At 36.1% G+C, this 27,938-nt stretch overlaps 1 protein-coding gene across 2 annotated transcripts; it reads right to left on the bottom strand.

The window, feature by feature from the left end:
* Window positions 1-221: 221 nt before the first annotated feature.
* Window positions 222-27,611, bottom strand: GNPDA2 (glucosamine-6-phosphate deaminase 2). 2 transcript variants are annotated; one of them, XM_043438457.1, is made up of 8 exons: window positions 27,467-27,573; window positions 24,979-25,057; window positions 24,349-24,510; window positions 20,890-20,991; window positions 19,187-19,369; window positions 13,038-13,222; window positions 7,120-7,294; window positions 222-1,233 (listed from the first exon to the last, which is right to left on the bottom strand). In XM_043438457.1, exons 3-8 carry the CDS (start codon window positions 24,470-24,472, stop codon window positions 1,172-1,174), a joined length of 831 nt encoding a protein of 276 aa, XP_043294392.1. In that variant the 5' UTR covers window positions 24,473-24,510; window positions 24,979-25,057; window positions 27,467-27,573; the 3' UTR covers window positions 222-1,171. The 2 variants fall into 2 exon arrangements, with proteins under 2 accessions (XP_043294392.1, XP_043294391.1); XM_043438456.1 differs by lacking the exon at window positions 24,979-25,057 and having other exon boundaries at window positions 27,467-27,611.
* Between the last annotated feature and the right edge of the window lie 327 nt (window positions 27,612-27,938).

Below are 27,938 nucleotides of genomic sequence, written 5' to 3'. Positions count from 1 at the left end.
AAATATGCAGAGTGAAAAGGAAGTATTTTTTACTCCCTAAGAAGCAGAATTAAGAAGTTGTATAGCCAGAGGCATTGTCTCTTAACTTAAATCTAACTGCATGGTGACAACAAATAAAAAGTATTAATAAATGCAATCTCATAGCTACTATTAATTGTTAGAATATTTCAGATGCATGTGTTCAATTTCACTTCTGGAAATAAAATTTAGATAACTTAGTATTTGTTTATTACAAGCTTTATTTGAGTTAAAGATAGAAAACAATATACTTTTATTTGCAATTTAATGATGCAAATGGTTATGCAATCTAAAATAGTTTACAGTAATTCCTTTTATATTTTATCATATCCTTTTATACAGTATATATATATATAAGGAATAAAGCTAATCGTTTAAGAGGTTTAATAATAATTTTTCTTAAAAAAATTTTTCTTCAGTGTGTTTCTAGGTATAAAGCTCATAATTGCCAAAATACTTATATTAAGTGCCTGAACCCAAGTCATTAAATAAAACTAAGGTCACATTTGTAAAAAAAAGAAAAAAAAGTGCTAGACGACGGTGCACAAAAAACATGCACTTAATACATACTTTCCAAAAGGACATAACTGTAGTTTTAGGCACTGCCATCTCTTCAAATTTTCTGTACCAACAATATTTAACAGGACTTCTGATGTCCAGATGCTACTGTAGAAAGATGACCAAGGCAACCACGTGCAGAAAGCTTGTGTGTAATGCAGAGAAAATAAAGATAGCATTTGGAAGTAAAGGCTTGCAATGATAGTTGTATGATACCTGAAAGGCTTGGAGTGTCGTCCCGTTATTAAAAAATTAAAGTCTAATAATGCCACTGGAGTCATATGAATACTTGATGTACAGAAGTCACCTTTAAAACGATTTAAAATTTGTAAATAGGCAGACATTTCTGTGGTGGTACATTGAGAGTGTGGCTTCTGTAACAAGTAGCTGATCAACCATGAAAGCCAATTATTTCTCCTAAACCTTAGTATAAAATGGACACATTGTAAATATGGAATGTTTAACATAGATATTAGACTTCAAAAATGACAATATTCAAAAATCCCCCAAGTTTTAATTCATATTGCATAGCTGAAAATTCATATATGTATAAAAGTGTTCTGTTCATTCAAGCAGAATTTTGATCCAATCTCCTTCAATTTCCTTCTTTCATACTGTACAGTGGATCCACAAGTTTATTGTGCACATGCATTAAACCTTAAAGAAAAAAAGCACATTTCTAGTTTTATTTCTAATTTGAACTGTACCTCATTTACTTTAGAAAAAGAAAGATTTAATAAAATACAACATATATTAGCTCCCACCTAATACAAAATAGTTGTATTTATTGGAAAGATGCAAACAGAAATGTTTCAGACTGTTTAGTTTTCCCTTCTCCAGAGGATCTTCCTGACCCAGGCATCGAACCTGGGTCTCCTGCATTGTAGGCAGATTCTTTACCGTCTGAGACGCCAGGGAAGCCCCCAGTACATAATGGTTGTATTTATTGGAAAGATGCAAACAGAAATGTTTCGGAATGTTTAAACTACCTAGCAAGTATCAATTTATGGTTATGAAATCGTAGATCTAGAATGGGGTACAGGTTCTTTAAGTAAGCAAAAGTAAGAGCAGTTTTGTCTTTAGAATTTCAGTATGACAAAATAACATTTGAATATTAATTACATCTAAAGTCTATTGAGTTTAACTCTCTGAGGAGCTCAGAGTCAAACTAGTCAAACTCTGCTGAGGAGCTCAGAACTGTTGTACGTTAGTTCTCCAATGTATTACCCTATCCACTCAACTGGCAAATTATTTTTCACTATTTTGACATGCGTGTTTACAAAAGGGGTTGATGACGAGTCACTCAGACAAGTTTACTAAAACAATGTAGAAGATAACCTACATTAAATATTAATTTCCAAGTAAATTTAGATTTCATCTTATAATTGGCATGCTTGTAAACTCTCCTTAATTATTAAAGCTTCTTGGGGAAATCTTCCAGTTACTCATGTCTTTGGGGAAATAAATGGCCCCAATTAATCAACTAAAGATTTATTTGGAGGTCAGAGAAATCAGTTAAATTTTACCATGCTGTTAAGAACATGGAGACTGGGGAAAGGGACTAATGTGGTTTTGTTAAGAAATGGAATTACAGGATTGAGGACACAGGGTACTTGCTAGTAAGAAAGTGTTCTTTATCAAAAGACTGCAGAATCACTCTAAAATTCAAACTGTGAAGACCCATTTTTAAGAGGTAAGTAAAGAGACATGTAAAGAACACTAAAGTCCTACTACATGTAGTAGGAGAAAAGCCAGGAGTGGAACAGTCCTGAGAGAAATATTCACTAGTGCAGTTGAAAGAATGTTAATTACTCAACAGCTTACTTCAGTGTCTCATGAGCACCTCAGACTTGTTGACAAAGTCCAGATCCATTTTCCCCTTCTGTACCATTTCTTTAAAATATTAGTATCTACTAATATTGGTATTATCTATCTATAATGATGGTATTATCTATCATTTGCTGAGCTGCTAACACCAGACAACTGAAATTCACTGGTGATGTTTTTCCTTTAAACTCAGGAGCAAGACTGGTTGACATTCCTTTCAAAATACATCGCAAATTAGCTACATTTCTTCATCTCTACAGCTGGTTGAAGCCACTTTCCTCTCTAATCTTATGACCAGCTCAACACCCTATTTGCATAATTTTTCCTTGTTTAATTAAAAAAAAAAGAAAAGAAACTAGATGATACCATTCCCCTACTTAAAATTCTCCTATTGCTATGGTCACTTAGAAAATAACTTAGATTTTAATCTGTTGTCTTTGTTTATCCTCTGATCCCATGTCCTTCCACTTTCCCCCTTCTGTGTTACACTCAACCCTGGCTTGGTTGCTGTTACCTCAGAAAGGCGAAGCTTGGTCACAGCGGGGTCTTTCTGTTTGCTGTCTCATTTAGCTGGGGATGCTCTTCTCCCTGAGCAGAGCATGGTTTTCTCCTTTAGGCCTACTGGGTCTCAGCCTAAATGTCACCTTATAATGAACTACTATTTCACTTTCTTTAGAACAATTTGCACTCTCAGAAAATAAATTGAGGTTCAGGACCTTAAATTTTCTGCTCTAAATTCTGGGTTTATAAAGATCATGATACACGGTGGGAGCTCAGTAAACATTTACTTTAAAAAAATCTATGAAGGTTCAGTGAGATGGCTTCTGGGAAGCTTTTTTTTTTATAAACAAAATGAATTTAGAACATACATTGTTAAAAAGGAGAAAGGGAGAGAGTGGAGACCAAGATTCTGTAACTCAAGGTCCTTAAGGCTGAAAAGTATCGAGCAGTGGCAGAATGGCTAGACATGGACGGATGCTTAATCATTAAGGATAAATTTAGAATCTTGCAGGTAAGACTGGAGGGACGGAAGTTAAAGTATTCCACGCAGCTGGAGAGAGAAGGGTCAGAAGGTTAAAGTGAGTAATGGGAAGAGTTTGAAGACAGCAAAGCAAGGAGCAGAATTAACCCAAGAAATGAAAGAATTCTGTATAACAAGAACTAAACTAAGCATACAGGTCCTTGACTGGTTCTGCCTCCACTCAGGAATATGACAGCTATTTAGCTATCTGGCCTTATATATAAAATGAAGTAAACTCTGCTCAAAAGTTCAAAATGGAAAGCAAGGTACTTAGCATAGCGCATAAAAGTCCTGCAGTGACGTTTGGCTTCTATGTCTTAGATGATGTCATCTCTAATACTTGAATGTTTCTACAGTGACCTTCCCTTCCACGCTTACCAGTGCTTTGAAGATAAAAAGCCTATGATAAAATCCATGAGAATGTGGACAAACCAACAAGTACTTCATTCTTTCCACTGTTTCATGCAAACTATCTCTGAAGCTAGATTTTAAATTATTTATTTATTGGCATATGTTATTTGCTCCAAAAATGTTAATACATAATATTTTTCTCAGGGCTGATAACTCCTCTCCTCCAATATTCTTTTGAAAGGCCACTGACATGTCAGCCCTCATTTGCCTTTTCACTAAATTTTTAAAGTATAAGCAAGTCCCATTTTAGCTTGCACTTTTAAAACAATATACTTTGTTTTCTATTCTGCTAAGAGGAACTTTTTCCTGCTACTGTGTTAGTTCATCCTTGCACCTGTGCTATTGATTATGCCATTTTCTTGAAAACTAAATGCTAGGCATCTTCAAGAGCTCTCAGTCCCATCAGCTCAATTAAAGTTGTCTTCCAGGACTATATAAATATAAAAATCTCCTTAATGTACCTTGGATTTCACAGTGATTCACATAATTTAGTTCTTAAACTGAAATGGTATCAGCGTCACGTGTTTATCCATCTACCTGCCCAACTTCCTAGAATCTACCAGGTGTCTCCAGTGTACTAGGTATCCTTTGAGATGCTGAACTAATGCAGTGAACCAAAACTAAAGTCCCTACCTTTATGGAACTACATTTTATTGATATTTTCTCAAATCACATAATGAGCCAGTTTTTATGAAGAATGCCAACTACTTTCAGGCAAGGAAACCTATACTTCCTTTGAGTAATACCACAGGAGACAATATATTTGAAGGCACTGTAACTCATGTTTCCTGGCTGATGACATTAACTGGAAAATATAATTTACATTTCACAAAAATGAACATTGAAGGGTAATTTTTTATATTGCAAAAGTTATCTGCTTATGAAAAAAATTGACCAGATAATTATCTCTAAATAGAACCAATCTTATTTAAAACAAGATTTAACTGAGAAGTTTACAAACAGTATGTAAACAGCAGCAAGGTGGAGACCGGAGAGGCCTGAGAGGAGATGGCAGAGACCATGGCAATCACGGCCGTGGAGTTTAGAAGGTACAGGTCTTCTAGAGTATGAGCTCTCAGAGGATCATTCTTCTTGGTATAATTCATCTACCATTTGCTTAAAGCTTTGACCATGGTAAGAATACATCAGAGCTTAAAAATGCACAATTTAAAACATTAGGATAAACGTTACAAATCCAACTCATTCATAAAGTTTTTTTTTTTTTAAACTAAACACTAGCTATGACTTGTACATAAGATAAAGCAACTTCCTACACAAGAATGTGATAAACATAAATAACTGCCACTTAAATCGTAAATAGAAATAAGTAAATTCTAATAAGAATGATAAAAATGCATAGACTTCTGACATGTTGCCTGAAGAAGAAAAGCTAAATATAGATTTTATGGTCTGGTTCAATCTGAACCCATTCAAGGTCTATCAAGCTATGGAGTAGGGTCTAAGACGGATAAAACAAAGCAAAATGTTCACCATGATGATAGTGTCTTGAAAATATACTACTTCAGGGATATAACACATAGGTTGTATTTAAAAAAAAACTGGAATAAAATAATTAAAATGTTTTCCTGTGATCTACTTATATCTTTCAAAAGATACATACTGAAATTAACTTCCATTTGCTAATGATTTTTATTGTTTTAGATGTAGTTAACTTAAGATTTCTTTAGGAGCTAATAATTAGAACCCTTTACAATTCCTGTTGACACTTTTAAAGGGATGGTAGAAGAAAGAATAGTGGTATGAATGGTATTTGAAGAGTTACAGATAACTAGGGGATTCATTTCCTCCAGTTTATCTAGCAATATAATAATGAGGACATGACAAGTATACAAAATTATATTTATAACATGTATAAATTTATGAAGTCAAACATTCTACCTTGTATCAAAATCCTTTACTATAAAATGAGGTCTATATACGTAGCCCAGAACAATATCTCAAATCTATTTTTCTCCATACTGAAGGAGGCATCCTGACAGAGGCTGATGTCCTGAATCTCTTCAGAAATATATTCAGCTTCATAATTTGTAAGTGACTTAACATCCCTACTAAGCCTGTTAATTCACCTATAAATGGGATTATAAGAGTAGCCATGTCATAGAATTTTGAGAATTAAGTAAATCAGTAAGTATATTATGTTTAAAATAGTGCCTGGTAATATAAGTATTGGCTATTACTATTTTCTGATAAAAATCAGACTGACAAAATCAGACAAGTATAGGGAGTTTATTTGGAAATTACTCATGTTAGAAAATGGCAATGTTAAATGAATCTCCTCTGAACTGGCATTAAAGTATGTGGATACTGAAGACTGCTTCTGTTAACTTTGTTAAGGAATCTAATAATTGTGATGAAACCTGGACTACATGGAAATATATGGGTAAGATGCTATCAAGAGCTCTATCTTATTCATAACCCATAACTGAGCTATTCTTTGTTTTTATCTGTCAAATTACTAATTACAATTTTCAGTTTAGTTTGGTATATTTGTGACTTGGTAAAAAGCTGGTAATTTAACTGATAAAAATATAAATGACTGAAAGTAATCTAAGTGTTTAACAATAGGGAAACATTTAAGTAAACTATGACATCTATCATATAGCCATTAATAGTTTTGAAGAATATTTAGTAGAACAAGAAAATTCTCACAACAGGTAAGTGCTGATACTAAGCTCTATATATATGATCAAAATTTCATGTTAAAAATGAGACTATTTTCCCTGCTTGCCAAACTTCATTTGTATTACAGTCAAGATTTTTTGACATTCACACTCTCCCATGAACCATGAGTTACTGATTTCCTTTAAATTGAATTTTCAAGTTATTACTATATTTCATGAATATGAGATGCTGAAAAAGTATAAGACATGCTATTATTTTATGTACCTCTAAGGAAAACCTGCTACCAGATAAACTATATGAAATCAACTTTAAACAGCCCAATTTCAAATTAGATAAATGTGAAAAAGGCAGTGTCTTAGAGCTAATAAAGTACAGTAACCTCTTTAACCTTGTCAAAGCAATGATATCCATGAAATACAAGTTTGGTTGGTTCAGTATATATTTTTTCTAATATATATTAAACACCTAGTTATTAGAGTAAAAAGATTAAAAAGGATTTTTATTCATATAATATCACCAGTACACTTACTACATACTTTATGAATTACTGACCTATATATATATCACTAATTACATTAAGTTTTAATTGTTATCTACAATGGAACATTCACTCAATCTACTTTTGAAACTTCAATGCTCACCTTTAAAGTATTTCACAGTTTTAACTCTTAATTCTAAAGTAGCATCTTCATCACATACAAAAATAGTTCGGGGATGCTGCTGGAAAGCTGAGACAGTCCACATGTGATTGACTCCTTCTTCTATTGCTTTGTAGAGAGCAAATGCCTTGTGTGCGCCTGTAATGAGGATCATCACCTGAAAAATCATGAACAATTCTTAAAGCACGTTCAAATGACTAAGAAGCTGTTTTTTAAAACAAAGAACTGAGCACCAATATTTTTCTGAGGCTTGAAATAAAAAGAAATAGCTCCATATTTCTTGATAGTCCAAGATATTTATTCCTGCTCTTTAAGGTAACAGGCAAGCACAAAGGAGACAAAGTAAACAGCATCTTGTAATGGAGCGTTACTAAATGCACCACAGTGCCTCTGGTATTGAACACTTACCACAGTGGTGCATAAAGGAAAAGAAACAGAAAGGCTGCTCTGTAAAAGCAGAGCCACATAAATCACATAACCAGGAAAGATTTACCAAAGTGCTCTGGGCAAGTAGTAGATATTACTTTGGAAAAGCAAAGGACTCTGAAACAGTAGCTATTTTAAAAGTGATCTATAGAGTCTGAAGACTGTCCACTGAATAGGTGCTATATAAAGCTATTTTGGAACAAAACTAGGTTTAAAGAAGGATTCAGAATCTACTTAAATAAAGGAACTATCCTTTTTTTCTCTTAAGACTCGTATGTGTTACATAATTGAGACCTATCCTTAGGTACAGAAAATCCAAGCTCTTGGTCCCAAATCCCTAATAGCCTATGAGATAATTCAAAGAACATGTGCAAAAATGAGTAAGTGTATAGATGTCTGAAAGAATAATTTACCATTATTAGCAGTAACTCAATCCTATTTTACAAGTTAAAAGTTTATGAAATAAATCGTTAAACACTTTTTCTCATTACAATCGTTAACTAAAAAATGAATGTTACGGTGGTTGTAATTCTAAAATATCTACAACAACGTAAAGATTCTGTATTTTGTATTTTATCACCAGACCCTCTAAAACGTGGAGGAGATTAAAGATTAATAAACCAGATATTATTGTATTTCTTTTATCAAGATTCGCTAATTTTCATTTTGGAGCTATATCTTAAAAAATATCAAAGCCCAAAAATGCATTTAAAATGTGTATGAATTTCTACTGTTTTTTATTGATACTTCTTGTTCTTAAGTACAGAAATCTCAGTTCAGTGAAGAATTAATATGCCTATAATTAAAGGCATTTTTTAATTAAAAGCACCTATAATTAAAAGCATTCTTTTAAACATTAACAATGCTTGACATAATAAGGTAAGCACAACACTTGATTAGTGGCTTTATTAATTAGTTTTCCTTACTGGAAATGAAAGACACAGGAATTAAAAAAAAAAACAACAGTAATAAAATATTCAAGTTCTTTGCTCTGTCTTCTATTCAGAATCTTTGGAATTAGAACCCAAGAATCAGGGTCCCTTAAGTGATTATTATGCAATCTGGCATAAATCCTTATACTATCATTTGAAAAGTCTCTTTAAAGCAACTTAACACACACTACATTAAATGGGAATATGTAGTGATAACTGCATGATAGATATTTATTGAAATGGACATAATTTATTTCAGGAGTTTTAAGATGATTTGGTGGTTCAAAGTTAAACACTGAACTTAGCACTTTCTATGAATCATCTCATTTAACTCCTTATTTTCCTATTTTATAGATAAACTGAGGCACAGATATTTGGGACCTTGCTGAAGGTCTTGGTAAGGCTACTATATAAACAAGAGGTCTGATTCCAGCAACCACATCCTTAACAACTACAGTAAGACATATAACCTTTAATTGAAAATTATGAAGGCATATCTGGACAATCAGGAATTGAAAAGCACTGTTCTCATAATTAATTTGATGTTGCTAATGTGATCATTTCTACTCTATCTGTTCCACTATTTTCAAGGAATAAGAGAATAAATGTGAACAAGATTTAAGAGTAGCTCCTGTCTGAAACCAAGTCTTTAAGGATAAGCAGAAAAGGGGGCATTTCAGACAATTATAGGGTGGTCAATAAAAAGCTAGAAATTTGGTAAGGCTGGACCACAGGGTAACGAATGGAAGTGGCTAAAAACTGACTGAAATTTGATATATGAGCCTTTTCATGCCAAACAAAGGGGCTTGATACCATCTTGTGGTGAAGTAGCAGGGAATCAGAGACTCATTACACAAGTAATAACTAAATTATGTTTTTTTAAAAAATTGGGCTGTAAATAGAGAACGGGATAGGTAAAGAAAGGAGATAGGCATGAAGTTTAGGATGGGTTTGCAATAATCCTCAAGAATAAAAACTGATACAGACCAGAAGTAAGGCAGTTCTGATGAGAGCTGGCCCCTTAATTTCCTCTGAGGTCAATGGTGAAATGTGGGGACTGAAAGGTGTGAAGGAGCTGAGAGCTCCAGGCTCAGAGAATGTTCATGGAGAGGCTGCTGTTCACCAAGGGAGGCAGAGGCAGTTTTGGCAGAAAGGTGAATTTTGAACAATTTAAGGAGTCACTTGAAAGTATGAATTCTGTGGAGAAGGAAATGGCAACCCACTCCACTAATCTTGCCTGGAAAACCCCATGGACAGAGGAGCCTGGCAGGTTACAGTCCGTGGGATCACAAGCGTCAGACACGACTTAGCGACTAGACCATCCACCACTACAAAGTGAATATATGCCTAAAGATAATGTGTGAAAAGGATATTTGCCATATACTAGCTAGTTTTTTGGTGGGAGGGTGGGAGTCAAGGAAGACTTGGGGTTATTTTTTCATCAACTTCCATTTTATACTTATTTATAATGGCCATTATTTTTACTAATACTGTAAAACTACGAAAATGAATAAAATACTACAAGTTTCATATAAAAAAAAAGAAAATATGAATTCTGCAGCTTCAGAAAAAGAACTGGCTAAAGACTGGTAGTTATCACTGTATTGAGCACAGTTGATCCTTTTGGAATAGTACTAAATCTCCTGAGAACAGTATTATAAAGTGAGACTGCTACTGACGTGTTAATTAAACAAACAAAAACATGCACACAAAGCGGTCACTGAGAAGACTGCCCAAAAGCGTGCAGAATGAACACACAGTGCTAGGGTGAGGGCCCAAGGCAGATGGAGAACTGACTGGGAAAGAAGGGTCAGAAAGAAGAATAACAGCAATTTTATGACAGAAGAAACAGGAATGGATGATGAAAAAGAGGCCCAGTAGGATAAGACCTGTAAAAGGATGATGGTTTTAACAGTTAAGAAATCATTGGTGACGTCTCATATTCAGTAAGTCAACAAAAAAGTGGATTTTTAAGTTTTAATGGTCATCACAAAAATAAATACTTAAATTATTATATATAACAATTTTAAAGATGCTACAACAGTTAAAAACAATTTTGTGTTTTTCTTTTGAAATTACCTTAAACATATAAGCATTATCTTTAAATATATCTCAGTAAAAACAAATTTTAATGCTTTGAGGGTAAATTCGGCTTTTGTCAAACAGCCAAAAGTTAGTAAAAATCAGATCTGATAGTTTAGGGAGATAGCCAAGCTGTGGATAGAACCAACCTATCTAAGATGAATTATAGGCAAAAATAACTCATTTAAACTGTTTCTAACAGTAACTGAATATGTATGTGACAGGCAGTGTACTGTGTTAGATATACATAACCCAATAACGCTTGGCGATTATAAATTAGTGAGGAAAAGATATTAAACAACTAAACACAAAAAACAATTATAAACTGCAAAAAGTGCTATAAAGAAAAAGAACAGCACAGTAAAACAGAATAAAAGACAGTAATTTTGATTATCAGGATTATGGTCAGAAGAGGGAGCTCTGAAAGCTGAAAAGTGAATGGTGCTATTTTAGCTAAGCAAGGACTAGAAAAAGTCTAACATTTCCCAATTAACACCAGTGTAAGACCTCAAGGCGAGAAAGGAGTGAAAACTCCAGGCAGTGACCTGTGTGGTTCACGATCTAGTAGATAATTCCTACTTCCTAAGAAATCTGTAATAACTGACAGGTGTCACTTCTAACACGTGTACGGAAGGTCCTCATTATCTGAGCTGCCCAAATGTGAAGACTTCATCTCCCAGTCAGATCTACTTTCCACTCAACAGAGGCATCTGCCCCACACATGGACCCACATTTTATGTGACCTTGCAGTTATTGGAAATGACACTGAAGAATAACTCACATCAGAGTTAAAACTACTAGCAGATGAAAATCTGTACACATTAAGCCCATTAAAATTGAAGATAAGCAAATCATTAAGTATAATCATGTGATACTTCTTTCAAAAGAATGTTATGAAAAATCCAGCAGCATTATTTACAATAGCCAAGACAAGAGGAACAACCCAGGTGTGCTTCAGCAAAGGGCTGGTTTAAGATGTGGCTTGAGTGTACACACACACACACACACACACAAATATTACTCAGCTACAAAAAAAAAAAGATGAAATGGTGCCATTTGCAGTAACATGGATGAACCTAGAGAATATCATACTAAGTAAGTCATACAGAGAAAGACAGATATATGATATCACTCATATGTGGCACCTAAAAAATAATACAAGTGAATCTATATAAAACAGAAACAGATTCACAGACACAGAAAACAAATTTATGGCTACCAAAGGGAAAGGGGGATAAATTAGAAATATGAAATTAAAAGATACAAACTATGTAAAACAGGTGGGTAACAAGGACTTACTCTATATGGAAATGATCTGAAAATATGAATCACTTTGCTGCACACTGGAAACTAGTACAATATTGTAGGTCAACTATACTTCAGTATAAAAACAAAGAATGATCTATGACAAAGCATTAAAGCCCTCAGGAAAATGATGAAGCCCTAGTGGTTCTGCTGCAATTTTCTCTATAATCATGCTGGGAATAAATACTATGAAGTGAATGGCATCATGTAATTTTGTTGCAAAACCTGAACAAAAGAAAAAATCAAATGTCTGAAATAACTCTAAGAATTAGTGTAAGAATTGCAATTATAACTTAAATCTTGCTAAATATAAGAATCTTTTTCCATAACTTTGGGTTTTGTATTTTAGAACTAAGATTGCTCTGAATTATTTTCAATTTATTTACCATGAAAAAGGTCTTTTTCATAAACCAATTATGATTTTCACATGAAAAACTCCTACATTCTGAATGACAGTTCTGTTTATGTATTCAAGCCTAGATATATTTATATCAAGATCAGTTACTTATTCACCATACATTGTCTATACTCTTTCCCCTGAACCTATCCAGTCCTGTTGCCAGAAAGGGATGGAGTTTTGGGGTTTCCATGTAATTTAACTACTTATAATCATGAGCTGATTATAATTTGGTCTGTTATTCTCAAGGCAGGAAATAAAAGATGAATTAAAAACTAAAAAATCTAAGAGTCTACTGTTCAGAACTCTTACCGTCTTAAACATACCAAATTTAGAACAGATCAGGTCTTGGAGGGGTTCTTTACCTACTGGAAACCAACAGTCAAGAAGCACATGACACTAAGCTACCTTCAGCCTCCAAAAGCAGTTTAATGTTAATCAGAACTGCAGCTTTGCTCTAACAAGTCCTTTCCCAAAACTATATATAAGTGTGATGTTAGGACCGCAAACTGTGAAACAGAAGAGGCAAGTGAAGCAGTACCTGAAAAGAGGTGGTGCCTAATTTTTAATTTCCAGCTCCAAAGACTTAATTTACTTGAATTCTAAACATGGCAATGAGCCTGACAGAAATTGCTGAAAGCTAGACAACAATTTATATTGCAAATATGATTAAATCAAAACATCACTATTTGACACCATAATTTCTCCAAAATCTACAGACATCAAAGGAAAAACATCAAAGAACATTTAATTCTTACTTCTCTAGCATCCATCACTGTCCCCACACCAACTGTTAGAGCCATAGTTGGCACTTTTGATAAATCTCCGTCAAAATATTTAGCATTTGCCAAAATGGTGTCCATTGCTAGCGTCTTTAATCTTGTCCTTGATACTAAACTGGATCCTGGCTCATTGAAAGCAATATGACCATCTGGACCAATTCCTTTCAAAAGAAATACATACATACAACATATACACATAAGTAAATAAGGTTTCTTACATAAAGTAAATATGTTTTCTCAAAGTTAAACATGATTTTAAGACCAAAGAAACAGTCATAAACACACTTACCTTGTTTTATCTGATAGCTGAATTTCTAATGCTGCAGTAAGATATTTGTTCCTATATTTGATTCAACAAGTATTTCAATGTTTTCCATATGCTTAGCATTGAGCTAGCATGATTCTAACAGCAGCAAAATTAAGTATCACTTTATATTAGAATAAGACTTTATAAAGCATTTTCACATGCATCATCTCAACATCAGACATATTTAACAATCTTGTAATACAGTCAGATTAGGCATATTTATTTAAAATCAAAGGAAACTTTGATGCCCAAGGATAATATATGACTTGTTCAAGGTAATAATTTAGTAGATAACTAAGACAAAACTCAGTCTAAATCCTCTGATTCCTAACCTAGTAGTCTTTACAGTCACACTTTAACTTGCTTGGTTCTTAGTCTAGATGGGGCAGTTAACTACAGGACCTCTCTGTAGGATAGTTTCCTCACTTATAAAAATGTCTACATTGGACAAGTTATTATCTAAGGCAATAGTTTTCTTCAAACTTTTTTTGACTGTAACCTATAGCAAGAAATACATTTGACATTGCAATCTAATACACATATAAATGCAATTAAAATCAGAACCACATGAAATAATACTTACCCTTACTAGGAGTCATTCAAGCTACTTTTGATTACATTCCATTTCATTTACAAAAGGGAAATGCTGAATGTGACTGACCATGCTGATTTCATAAGTTAATAATGTGTGACAACCACAATTTGAAAACACTACTTTACGGAGATCTACTACCAGCTCTAATAGGACTGTCTCTAAAATATAGGTAAGAATATGACATTTCTTATTTGAAGGAAATTGGAGGTAAATCATTTTATAAAATCAAGAATCTTTCTGTGAGGTTATTACTAAATCAAGTTTTACATACATGGACCCTAAGTTGCTAGTCAGATTTCTGGCAACTTCAATAAAAAAGAATAAACCCACAAGTTCTCTGGGTCAAAATATCTGTCACACTTATATTCTGCATATTTAATGATATATAGGTATATCTTATTGATTTTTAATACATAATTCTAAAAACTTTCCCCCAGGCTACAACAAGGTAAAATATGACAAAGAATAACCTGGTTTTGAAGGAAGAAAGAAATGAAAACCTTAGGAAGCAGGTATCAACTTATTTAGTCGCTAAGTCATGTCCAGCCCTTTGCAACCCCATGGACTGCAACAAGCCAGGATCTTCTGTCTGTGGGATTTCCCAGGCACGAATACTGGAGAGGGTTGCCAATTCCTTCCCCAGGGGATCTTCCCAGTCCAGGGATGGAACCTACACCTCCTGCATTGGCAGGCAAGTTTTTTACTACTGAACTACCAGGGAAGCCCAAGATACAAACTACCAAAGCACAGTATGTGCTAAGTTGCTTCAGTCGTGAGCGACTGTTTGCAAACCCACAGACTGTAGCCCGCCAGGCTCCTCTGTCCGTGGGATTCTCCAGGCAAGAATACTGGAGTGGGTTGCCATTTCCTCCTCCAGGGGATCTTCCCGACCCAGGGATCGAACCCGGTCTCTTATGTCTCCTGCATTGGCAGGAAGGTGCTTTACCACTAGGACCAGCTGTGAAGCCCTTAGTCTAAGGAAATCTTTAATAATATAGGATTAACTTTTAATCTAGTACATAAAGCCCAGACCTCTATGTGGTTAATATGCATGCTCTGTTTCCACTATTACGTATGTATGTACTTGAGAATTTTAAACCATAGATGTGTATCTCTCTCTAGATTTGTAAAACTGTTCTGCCTTTCCTCTTCAGTATATATCTGCCCAGACACTTTTATTTATTTTTCTCTATAGAGGAAAGGATAGAAACAGGAAAACAAGAGTTCCAGAAAAAAACAGGAAGTCCTCAAAGATCAATTCTAGTGGTCTCACTGGTGACTTGAGTCATACAGAAGTGCAGAGCAAATTAACCACAAAGGCTCATGATGGAGAGGGGTCAATACATTCCCTTACTGACCATGAGTAATTATCAAAAATTGAACTTCCGGATATAAAATTGTATTTTTTAAATGTTCAGAATTTTTTTTTTACAAAGCTTTATCAAATTTTCTTTAAAATAAGCATCAACTCTAAAAACCATGCTTAATCCTTATTCAGTCTGTAAGTCTATACTAAGATACCAACACCCTTATGAAACACCCCTAAAACCTGAGTCCCAGTGGTGTGTCTTCCCTGTGTCTGTAGTTCTGTGGGCTAGAAGGTAAACTTCATGAAAGCAAAGACTTTTTTCACTACTATATCCTGATATTTAGAACACATGACACATAGGAGGCCCTCAGTAAGTAACAGATGAATAAATGAAAGGAGGCTGGTATTCTTTAGTACGTTCAGTATAGTTTTTCCCTCCTCCTTCCCTGCTCTGATCTCCTCACAACAGGGCCTAGATCAATTATAACACCCTATATCTCATCTCTTTTAGGCACAACTGTTGTGGTCTAGAGATAAGTACTTGTGCTAAGCTGAAACAATCAGAATTTCTCTCTAGAAATCTGAAATTTGACCAAGGGATACAAAAGGAAAGAAGTCATCTAGAGCTGAGGCATCTGATAACACTGCAGGAGAGGCTCAGGTGAGTCCCTGCTTCGGGGACCTGAGGCTCGTGGTTCTTGTTCTTCTAAAGACGTGTTTTTTCAACTCTAATATCAATTATGTGAATTACTCCAGAATCATTCCAATAAATTCACTTTTGGTACCATTAGTAGATTACAGTTACTTGCAAATCAAAGAATCTAATCATGTAACCAAAGTAGAGGGTTAAAATCTTCCCAGCATCTTCTATTTTTTCCTTTTAAGCACAAATTACCTTAAGATCATTTTAAAGTTAATAATGCATTTAGAATCTATTTATAGATTTCCATGTTTGTATATTTTATTGTTGGATCAGAAATTGCATGATACACCTTATTCTTTCTCCCAACACACTCTCATCAGAGGAAGAATTTCTGAGAGTGTATTTCCTCCTTTCTCCTATCTGTAGAAGGATGGGAACTCTGGCTCCATTTCCTAGGAGTGAGCAATGGTGGGTTACTCTGGAGCTCTTGTCTGGTTTTACTATTTCTCATTCAGAGGGGAGAAGTAGGCAACCCCATTCTAGCCTCAAGCCCAACCTGCCATCTCTTAATTCAACTTTACCTTCAATAAGGCTGATATTTTGATCCCATTTGGCTCAGTTCTTAGTGTTTTTATTAACCAAACCCTGGAACAAAAGAAGGGTAAGTGGTAAGACCCAGATACCAAGCCTCATCTTGAAAATCCAATGATAACAACCTAGATCAACAAAGGCAAAGAATCAAATGAGATTCTTTCATGAGACACATCCAGTAATAGGGTATTCCAAACAGGGAGAAGCCCAAAGAACATGTAACAAGCCAACCCTTCATTCTCTACATAATATTATATGTCCCTTGGATGATAAATATGAACTGCCAGACCCTGGATTGGCCCATGACTACAGTGAAGGTGTTAATGGAAAAGGAAAGGAAATCTTAGATTTGCTTTTTTCTTTTCTTTTTCTTTTGCAAGGGGAGAACTAGAGTAAGTTTAAGACAAAAATTGGTTAAAAAACAAAATATTAAGTTATTTTTAGTAGTAAGAGTCATTAATAAACATAAATAATTACGATTAGGAGCCATTAGTTTCAAAGGGAGAACTAAGGTGGGTTATTTGAGGAAATGCATCAAAAAATTTAGCTAAAAAGAAACAAGAAGTGGCTAAAGCTATGAGGGAAAAAGAAACTTCCACTAGAAGTATCTGAAAAGCAAGGCTAAACGTTAAACATTAAGATAAAATATTTTCTGGAAAGTAGGCAAAGGGAAAAAATGGAGTTACAGAGTTCTTATCAAGTTTTTTCCCCCCAGTAAATTCTATTTCCTGACAATAAGATCCCAAAGGATTTGTCACAAGAAGCCTTATGTAAGATCAATAAATTAACAGGAAAAAATAAGCCCTCAATTAAAGTAAAAAGATACTATTTATGTTATCCATGTAGTCATTTTTTAATACTGAAATTTTAATAACTGTTGTATCTTTCTGTATAACGGTATGAGTGAAAAGTCACTCAGTCATGTCCGACTCTTTGTGACCCCATGGACTATACAGTCCATGGAATTCTCCAGGCCAGAATACTGGAGTGGGTAGCCATTCTCTTCTCTTATAATGGTAAATGAGTGAAAATGCTTCTTGACATAACTAAGATGCACAAGTTAGGTATATTATTTTATAGTAATTTTACCTTATTTTGGTATAGAGTTTATAAAATCTAAAGAATACATCAGTAGTGCACGCAAACATTTCAAATGTCTACTGCCTTGCTGTGGTATTGGTAGGTTCAAATGATAATTATCCATATGGACAAAACTAGAATGCAAGTATTTTCCAGGAATACTGAAGTAATATTAGTAAGTTTTATTTAAAACATAGATATTTCCTATTTTGAAAAGCAAGAGTCTAACTTGAATTCTTGCTCAAATAAAAACCATTCCCTATATTTAAGGCAGTAATTGATAATAGTTCTGCTGGGTAGATAACAATTTCCTCAAAGAGAAAAACTTCATTCTTGCCAGATATCCTTAGAGGTAAATCAGTAAAACAGCAGGACATCCAATACATTAAGAAAAAATTACAAACTATACCTCAGAGACAAAGAGTAAAGTAACACTCAATGGAATGCCAACTATATACCAAGCACTTCACAAGGCATTTTACACATTATAAGATGGTTAATTCTCATCAATTTTGAAATGGTTAATATTAATCCTATTTTAATACTGAACTAATTTACTGAAGTCAATAAATCTCCCAAGATCTTACAGATAGTAGGTGGCCAAAACTGGATGTTAGTTTTTGTCTAACTATAAAATCCAATTTTCCTCAAAGGCAACCAAACACCCCCAAAATACACGACCACCTTAACCATAAGTTAACCTCAATACAGGTCTAATTCATAGAATTTTGAGCATCTTCTAATAAATCATAAGATCTAACAGATATGTCTACCTCTAGATATCCAGTGTTAATTTAGAGCTTTGAGTATGTCTAGGTGAATACTAAAGAATCTGGCAAAAAAACAATTTTGGTTTCAGTTTACATGATGCTGTAAACTGAATTCAGATGCTTCACTGTGATGACGGAAAATCAAACTGTCATTGCAAAGGTAGAGACTCTTTCACCTCTCTTCAATGGTAGGTCAGGAAGACACAATATACACACACGTATGTATACGTGGGTGTGTGGGCGCAAATGTACACAGAAATTTTAAGTGGAACTTAATTAAACATTTATTTAGATCTTCTTAAGGCAATTATAAAGCTCAATTCATACTAGCTAAAGGCTGATGATAAACAAAATCTGACATTCTTGACACATTTCTTGGTGAAATGAAGCAATTTAATGGTCAATACAAAAATATTAAAATCCACCTGTACCATATGCAAACTTTTAGAGATTTAATGGTGTAATCTAATAAGAAACCTGGGTTGGAATTTTAAAGACACAGTAAAAGAATAAGAGTATCATTTAGAAAAAGAAACACATCACTCCTTTTTTAAGATGTGGTAAAGAGTCAGTTCTAAAGAGGTAATTAGAAGACTTCAGCAGGAATTAGGAGCTATTTCTCAAGCCACAATTTAAACAATTCCCCCCTGCAGCATTAAGATTATTTTTTGATGAATATAAAGTAAAACAGAAATCAACAGCTAAATAATCTGTATTACAGGCAGTCACAGATGTACTTTACATTACACAAAGGTAAGTTTTTTTTTTTTAAATTTAAAGCACCTAATCCAAGTTCTAACAAATGACTACTGAAAAAATGTTTTACGTACCTCCAACAAAAAGATCAATTCCTCCAGCTTCTTTTATTTTCTTTTCAAATGCATCACATTCTGCTTGCAAATCTGTAGCATTCCCATCAAGGATATGAGCATTATTAGGATCTATATCAATATGCTTAAAAAAGTTATTCCACATATAAGAGTGGTAGCTTTCAGGATGATTTCTGGGAAGTCCTAAACACAAAGTTAATGAATAAAAACATAACTATTTTCAGAATTAAATCGAAAGTTGACTTTTCTGATTAAGCCACAAATGCTATTTAAAATATATAATCTTCCTGTGCTATATTCAATTTAAAAGCATTTTTATATGGAATAAATGCTTATTATGTCAGGCATTATTTTAACCACTGTAAATGTATGTATTAACTCAATCAATGTGTATGACACCTGTGGAAATACCAGTATCAATCTCACTTTATAGATGAACAGAAACACTGAAAAGTTAAGTCACTTTCCCAGGGTCAAGGAGCTAATGGAGGGGCTGGAACATAGAAGTCTAGTTCATGTGCATTTAATCACTATATTCCACTTCTCAAATATAAAATTTAACCAGTAAGACTGATTTATGCCTTAAATTCAATATAAATTAAGCGGCTGCTGCTGCGAAGTCGCTGCAGTCGTGTCTGACTCTGTGTGACCCCACAGACGGCAGCCCAGGAGGCTCCTCCGTCCCTGGAATTCTCCAGGCAAGAACACTGGAGTGGGTTGCCATTTCCTTCTCCAATACATGCATGCATGCCAAGTCGCTTCAGTCATGTTCGACTCTATGCGACCCTATGGACGGCAGCCCATCAGGCTCCTCTGTCCACGGGATTCTCCAGGCAAGAATACTGGGGTGACTTGCCATTTCCTTCTCCAAATTAAGTGGCTACACAACTGAAATCTTTGTCCATTTTCCTCTTCTGTTATTTCTATTTGCACGTAAGGTATACTTAACTACGACAGTTCTTTGGCAATCATGCTACCATTAAAAATATACACCTATAAAATGTAAATGTCAACACAGTTCATATGTTTCCAGTTCAGCAAGTTGTGCTGGGTTGCTCAGTCGTGTCCGACTTTTTGTGACCCCATGGACTGTAGCCCGCCAGGCTTCTTCTCTATGGGATTCTCCAGGCAAGAGTACTGGAGTGGGTTGCTATTTCCTTCTCCAGGGGATCTTCCCAACCCAGGGATCGAATCAGCGTCTCCTGTGTCTCCTGCACTGTAGGCAGATTCTTTACCCACTGAGCCATCAAGGAAGCACAAGCAAGTTAACGATCAATAAATTATAAAAGCTTCAAGGCTACAAATATAAATAGCCTTATATTTGAAAAAAATTTACTAATTACTTTACATATATATTAATTAATTTATCCCCACACTGGTTTTAACTTTGCTGTGAGGAAAAAAGAAAAAGAATGAGAAACGTCAAAGAATTGGCTCCAAGTTGATGGAGCCAGGACTGGCAAGTAGCACGGCGGAAGATGAGCGCAGATCTTCTAGCTCCCAGCCCCGTGGTCCTTCCACCGTGCCATGCTGTCATTACATAAATATAGAAATAAATAACCTTCCAACCCACTACAAGGTGGGACATCATACTCTAGAAATATATTCACTCAAAACAAATTTAAATAATGTTAATATTCTCAAAGTATATTCAATTTATAATATAACATGTCCAAATAATATATTCAAACAATATAGCTTACCTACATATTCATCCATGTTAAAGGTCTTCACATATTTAAAAGAAAGGTCTCCATTCTTGTGATATTCTATAAGTTTTTTATAACATCCTAAAGGTGTACTCCCTAAAACAGATAAAGATTCCGTTTTCTAACAGTCTAATTTTTAAAAAAGTATATATTAACTTTATTCTCATCTTACTTAATGGCATTTTATACATCTCATTAGGCCAACGATTATTAACTTAAAGACGTATTCAATTAATGAACATACGTTGAATTAGTCTCTTTACAGGATACCCTAAAATTTTAGGAAATCAGAATTTGCTGAATAAAGCTGAGAATCTGTCAGCTTAAATTACAGCTTGGAAAATTCTTATATTGTTAGATATCTGGAATTAATGGTGTATATTCTAAGACAAGAAACTTCTAGAGAGCACGCATTTGAATTAAAATAAAAATAAACATCCCACTGATAGAGAAAAACTATTTATTTAGGGAGGGATTTGTAGCACAAACGATATGTAAATAGGTCAAGTGGTGACCATTTAATGAAATCAAAGGGGAAACCAGAGGGGAGTTTAAATATTGCCTCTACTTTCAAAATAGAAAGTGGCAAGGATTGAGTGAGGAATCTTGTCTTTTTTTAACTAGAATTCCTGCTCATTTTGTGTTACTGTCAACATACATCAGCTAAAATGTATAAAGTAAAATGGTTTCTAGGAAATGGGATCTTGGCTTTGGATACTTCATCTGAGCTCTTAATGTTATTGTTTTATAAATGTGATTCTTTCATATGTTTTTACAAAACTAAGATCTGATTGACAAGAGCTCCATGAAATGACACAATAAAGATAAGTGAATTCAGCACCTGCGGATGTTTTTCAAAATTACTTCATTTTTTTAAACTACAAATTCAAAGACTAAATTGACTGAATTCTTAACATCATTCTTACAACAAACAACTTGGCCCACACAATCCTGGTCAGAGTATTGATTTTTAATCCACCTACCATCACAAAGCGAAATAAAACACAGACACATAAAGTTTCTATTCAAAAAGCAGGGAGAAGTATGGCAGAACTGAACAGCATCTGGCGAAACAAAACAACCAACCAAAAAAACCCAACAACAATAAATACAGAAGAAATCTGGGGTAGTAAAAAAAACTGCCTCTCATTTAAGATGATAGGATAATAGAAGTGGCTAAATATTATCACACAGACAGGTTCAGAGAACAGAAGACTAACAGGTGTTCTTAAAGTTAAAACCACAAATTGTTTTAAATTGTCATTAATAATTTAAAATTTATGTTGTCAAACTTTATAATTCCTTATCAAAGAACTACAGCCCACTAACATGAGACCAGGATAAAAGATGGACAAGTATACTTTTCTTTCTTCCTTTCTAGGAACATAAAAAATTTTCTGGGTCTATCTTTTGAGGTCAAGAGAAGAGTTATAGGACTCCCTCTATAATTTAAGAGCATATGAAGAAAAATGTAAGAAGTTGTCACAATAGTGATGACAAAAATACATTCATTTTCTACTTTTTAATCAAAGTGACTGAATAGAAAAAAAACAATGGAAGATATGATACAGGGTGAACTGGTGAAAGAAACTTCATTTTAATATATTTGCTTTGCAATACTCATTTACTAACATAATTAATTCAGTACGTGTTTACTAGGTTTCAGATGAGGACTCTCTACCACAGAAGAACTCACAAGATACGGATAGACAAGTACTAAATGGCCACAACACAAGGAAAAATATTATAAACTATAAGAGGTCTGGAGAAGCATAACGCATCAAAGAAGGGAAGACTACAGTCTTGGCTGTTGAAAGGAGGATCAAAAATGGCATTTCAACAGAGTCTTTGAAGAAAGAGGTAAAATTCCCACAATCAAAGAATGGGGTAAGTCTTGACTAAATATAGAAAAAAGATGGGGGAGAAGGTTCCGAGATGCCATCTGTATGCCTACGATGTGCTGGATGCTGTGCTGGTGTATGTTATAACATATGTATACATCGTATGTCAGCTGCTGTAAATCTCACAAGTCTGCAAACTCGCATTATGTTTCCCATTTTGAAGGTGAAGAACTGGGTCAAAAAAACTCAGCAATGTGTGAAATATCACACACATGGCAGTGAAGTTAGAGACTTAAGAGGTTCTGCCTGCTTCTGGAGCTCATAAAGTTTTTATTACACAGCACATTAGCAACACTAGTGTAGGGAAAGCCAGCAAGTTCAGGCCTGTCCTTTCACCGACAAGCAGCCTAACTCGCCTCCGTGACTCGGCGTAGGGGAATGGTGGGCGTTAAACCCGGGAGGCAGGTCAGGCCCACAGCATGCAGCCCTTACATGGCACGCTGGTCAACGGCACTTCAGTAAATAAATACTGAAGAGATGATCCCCAGAGCTGTGCTTGACTGCCCTCGTGTGGGTGTGCACGCACAGCTGTGTCCGACTCTGCGACCCCACGGGTTGTGGTCTGCGAGGCCACTCTGTCCATGGCGTTTTCCAGGCAAGAGGACTGGAGTGGGTTGCCATTTCCTACTCCAGGGGATCTTCTCCACCAAGGGATCAAGCCCGAGTCTCCTGTGTCTCCTGCGTTGGCAGGCAGAGATTCTTTACCACCGTGCCTCCTGGGAAGCCCCAGAACTGGGCGTGGTGCAGCATGATTATAATACAGCATGTTACTGACAATTACAGAAATGTATGTTCACATTCAAAAGCACACGGGTGAGGATGGGGCGTGATTAACGCTGTCACTGGTCAATGAAGGAGAAGAGAGAAAAATGCCAACAGAAGTTTTTCAGGGATCAGCCCTTGGCAGGTGTATTACTAAGCAGTTATACCATCCGAAATAGAGCAAAAGGGTTGTACATTTAAATACACACAGAAAATGGTTAGCATTGCTGGCGTATATGACTCCGAAGTCTTTCTGCCCCCACACTCAAATTACTGTCTACTTCTTCACAATTAACACAGAATGATTAAGGCAGCTGGTCTGAGCATGGCCTAGGCTCATACGAGGCAAACTGATACAGAGGTCTCGTTCAATCACTGCAGCTCAGACATCAAAGCTGTGGGTGCCGAGGGGCCCATTTCCAGTGAACACAATCAAAAGCAAATCCCTCTTTGCCATTCTCACCAAGAACTACTGCCATGGACCAAAAAACAAAACAACAACAAAAAAAAACAGCTTGGTGAGTCAGAGAACCTTTCATGGAAATTATGCCAGTGAAAAAAATTATGATTGTAGCTTTTATGCGTTGACATGTATGGGGGAAGGAGGAAAAGGAGAAAATACTGTTCAAATAAATCACATTTATGAGAATCTTAAAGTTATATAGTGTTTACAGCATATAAAGGACTTGCTCTTATTTGAGCTGCAAAACAACATTGTAAGCTATTAATTTCCTTCCTTTCGTTAGGTAAGGAAAACAAAAATTCGGGTGTAGAATAAATGGTATATTACCTGTTGGCAAACCCAGTGTAAAATATCTGTCCTGTCCAGGTCTGAACTGAATGATGCGGTTACAGATGTATTTGGCTGCCCATTCACTAGCCAGGTCATAGTTATCAAGGATTACAAGCCTCATTATGGTGACGCACAGCTTCCAGGACAAGAAGTTCAAACCTGAGAAAATGTCATTGTAGAGCACTTTAAGTGATCAGCAGATAGTCAAACAGAAGCATAATACACTGATGACTTTAAAAAGGATATTACTTAAGAAAGACATGCATGTACACAAATACAATCTGTACTTTTAAAAAGCTCTAATAGCTGCTCTCTATTGAACAGACTTCAGGTGCCGGGCAGTGGGCTAGGTCAGTTAGGTACAAATATTAATCCTTACGACAAGCTTCTAAGGTAAAGACAATGTCAGTAGAGGGACTGACACAATTTGAGTTCACATAGTTCTTAAGTGACAAAGTCAAAATTTTTATCAAGGCAAATTGACTGTAAAGACATCACACTGCATTGTCTCCACAGGGATACTATATAAAGCAACCTAAAACAAGTCTAACGGCAAACGCAGCGGCACTCATTCACTGACTGCAGGTTAACGGCAGTAATGATCACTCAGCCCCTGTGGTTACTTACTAAATCCAGAGCTCTCCCTGTGAGTGACGCAAGACCCAAGTCTCTCTTCTGGTAAACAGTGTTTTTATAAAAGTAACACCTGCACTTTAAAAAGTTTCAATCAATACAGAAAGGTACAAAGAATTAAAAAAACAAAACAAAGACCCAAATCCTGCCACTCTGAAATAAAGCTCATTACTATTAGGTATACATCATTCCATACATCTATATAATGCACATATACAAATGGGATGCATAGAAATAATTTCTAACCATGGTATCATACTAGACATTCTATTTTTAACAGAAAGCACTTAATTTTCTGCCTTCAACAGAAACAAAAAAAAAAAATAAAGTGAACTAAAAAAACGGCAGATCTCCAGGCAAAAGAATTCTTCACAAAAAGCAATTTCAGTTCCTAAAAGAATATTATAAGGTTAAGAAAAAAATATTATACAAATATTAAGAGAGAGGAGTCACTTTAAAACTGTATGATTCCATTTTGGACAACATCGCTTGACCTGCTACCATGAAATATGTGAAAATTGCTTTCTTCTACTTTCGCCCACCCCCTGATTTAAGATGTGTTACTTTTATATTGTCAAGATTTATAACATTTACACTGTGCTTTACAACCATAATTTCCAGATTTTAACTCTTAGCTTTGTATTTAAATGGATGTTACACCAATTCTTTCACAAACGGCTTCAGCAGTCCTGAATTCTGTACCCACAAACTTTACATACAGTAGTATATCAAATTCTTTACATTAGTAGGAATAGGAGGTCTCATAATAATGAATACACTGAACCTAAATATGTCCTTAGGAACATATGATTTAGAAATCTGGCATAACAAAAACTTACAATCAACATGATCTAGAATTCTGGCACAGTAACAAGAGATAAACAACATTTACAAACAATAATTCACACAGTAAGTCCAACAAATGGACTTGGCCTCTATTTAAACTCATTAATAATCTAGTAGCAGAAACTACTTCAAAGTTACACCAAGGAATCAGAAACACTTCCAAGCTGTTTTCACCGTCAAGAAATATCATTATTTATAATAAGAATATTCAGCAAAATGACTACTGATAAAAAGAGAGAAAAAAACCCAGTAAGGTGAGGAGGAGGAAATGTCATGAGAGTTTTGGGTGCATGCTATTTCTTTTCTCAGTTCAACACACGGAAGAGGGAGGGCCTATTAAATACTAAGCACTAAGCTCTGTAGACATATAAATGACTAAGATAAAGATCCTCGTATCAAAGGGCTTAGACTCACTTAAAAGTCTCTGGTGTATTAAAAGAACTGATCATCCTCATTCTTCAGATATAGAAAACTGCAACTCAGAAGTTTATTACTTAAGTTATAAAGCTATTAAGTGGTGGAGGTCTATCTGACTGAAAGACACATGCTCTGCAAAAATGTCTTATAAGAAGAATCACTTAGGATCCCTGTTAGAAAGATTCCCAGGACCTTTCCCTGGACATAGTGTTGCAAAAGATCTGGAACGGGATCCAGGGAATCTGCACTTACACAAATATCACAGGCGATTCTCACAATCAGGATAAATTTGGAAAAGAACATCATACACGATGAGTTCATGGTACAGAGGTTCAAGTAAGCCCTTCAGACCAAGTACATTGTTTTCTTAAACTCTTTTGCCCAGAGTTCACTTCCCAAAGTCCCAAATGAATCACCTGAGAAAAGCTGAATGTTTTTGCCACATGTGTTCAGATTTTAAAATCTCTTTTCCCAGCTTTCGCCAATCCTCAGAGATCCAAACGGATGCGGTCCTCGACCATTCCCTAGCATCTTGACTCTACAGCACTCAAAAAATGACACAGCGCCCCTGTCCTCGTCTTTCTTAGGCGCTGATTCACTTTGGGTGTGCATCCCTTGACAAAGAGCTGCCAGACACAAACCTCAGAACTGTAATGGGGGTGGGAACTTCTGGACAACTTGGGTTAACAGCTATTTTAGAATCTATGCTAGAATCGGGAATCTAAGCTTCCAGAATCCCTGCTATGCGCCTTCCCGCTACAACACACTACACCTGACCTCAAAGAACCTCTGAAGCCCGGCCTGGAAGGAGGCCCTCTGGGAAGGGGGGGGTCTGGTCCCGACGAGGGGCTGAAGAAGCAGCGAGGGCTGTGGTCCCTGCCCGGGAAGGCGAAGGCTGCAAACCCAACCTCACCTGCCTGGCTGCTGGGCCCGTCCCTCCGCACACAGTGAATGCAAATGAGGATGACTACCGCGCAATTGTAACAAGTGTCAGGAGGGGGCCCCCAGGGAGGGCCCCTCGCGGAGGCTCAGCTCCGAAGAGGACAACCTGCTAAGTTAGAGGGAGACAACGCCGCGGAACACGACGGGCCTCGCCTCGGGGCTCCCGGGAACCCCGTCCGCCCGGCGTCCCCGTCTCCGCACACAGCCCACCGGTGGAGGCAGCGGCCAGGCAGGTCCCCGCCCGACTCCCCTTCTTGGTCCCTCCGCGTGGGCTCACCTGTGAACCCACGGGCTCCTCCGACGCGGGAGCAGCCGGAACGACCAGCACCCAGCAGCCCGGCGCGACCCCGGCCGGCGCGTGGAGCGCGGCGCCGCAGGACCCGGATGTAAACCCCGGCGCGCAGGAGCCCGCGGCGCGTCCCGCGAATCCTGCGCATGCGCGCGCCTCGGGCCTGCCAGGGATGAGCCGTCTAGAGGTCCCTGTGAGTGGCGCCAGACAGGAAGCCTTTGCTTACGTGAGTCGCCGGTTCCTGCGGCATCGCCCAGACGGTGCTCGTTTTTTTCATCTCTCAAGGGTTGAATGGCAGTAGGTTCTTTGGGTTCATGAGATTTAGCACATAGGACCGCGGTACTCATGCATAAGCATTTATAATAAACAGCAGTATGAATTCATGCCTCTTACCCCAGGCTATTGAGTGTGTACTTGACAAGCAAAGGGACATCTGAGCGCTTATTACCAGTAAGCTCAT

The sequence above is a fragment of the Cervus canadensis genome, chromosome 19 (genome assembly GCF_019320065.1).
Source record: "Cervus canadensis isolate Bull #8, Minnesota chromosome 19, ASM1932006v1, whole genome shotgun sequence".
NCBI lineage: Eukaryota > Metazoa > Chordata > Mammalia > Artiodactyla > Cervidae > Cervus > Cervus canadensis.
Note: the sequence above shows the minus strand (reverse complement) of the source record. Positions and strands in the feature narration are given on the sequence as shown.

Coding starts and splice junctions, on each gene's coding strand:
- GNPDA2 (XM_043438456.1), bottom strand. CDS start 24,472: ATGAGGCTTGTAATCCTTGATAACTATGACCTGGCTAGTGAATGGGCA. Junction 13,223..19,186: donor AATTGATCTTTTTGTTGGAG/GTACGTAAAACA, acceptor TTCTTTTGAAAG/GAATTGGTCCAGATGGTCAT. Junction 7,295..13,037: donor CAGTGATGGATGCTAGAGAA/GTAAGAATTAAA, acceptor ATGATTTTTCAG/GTGATGATCCTCATTACAGG.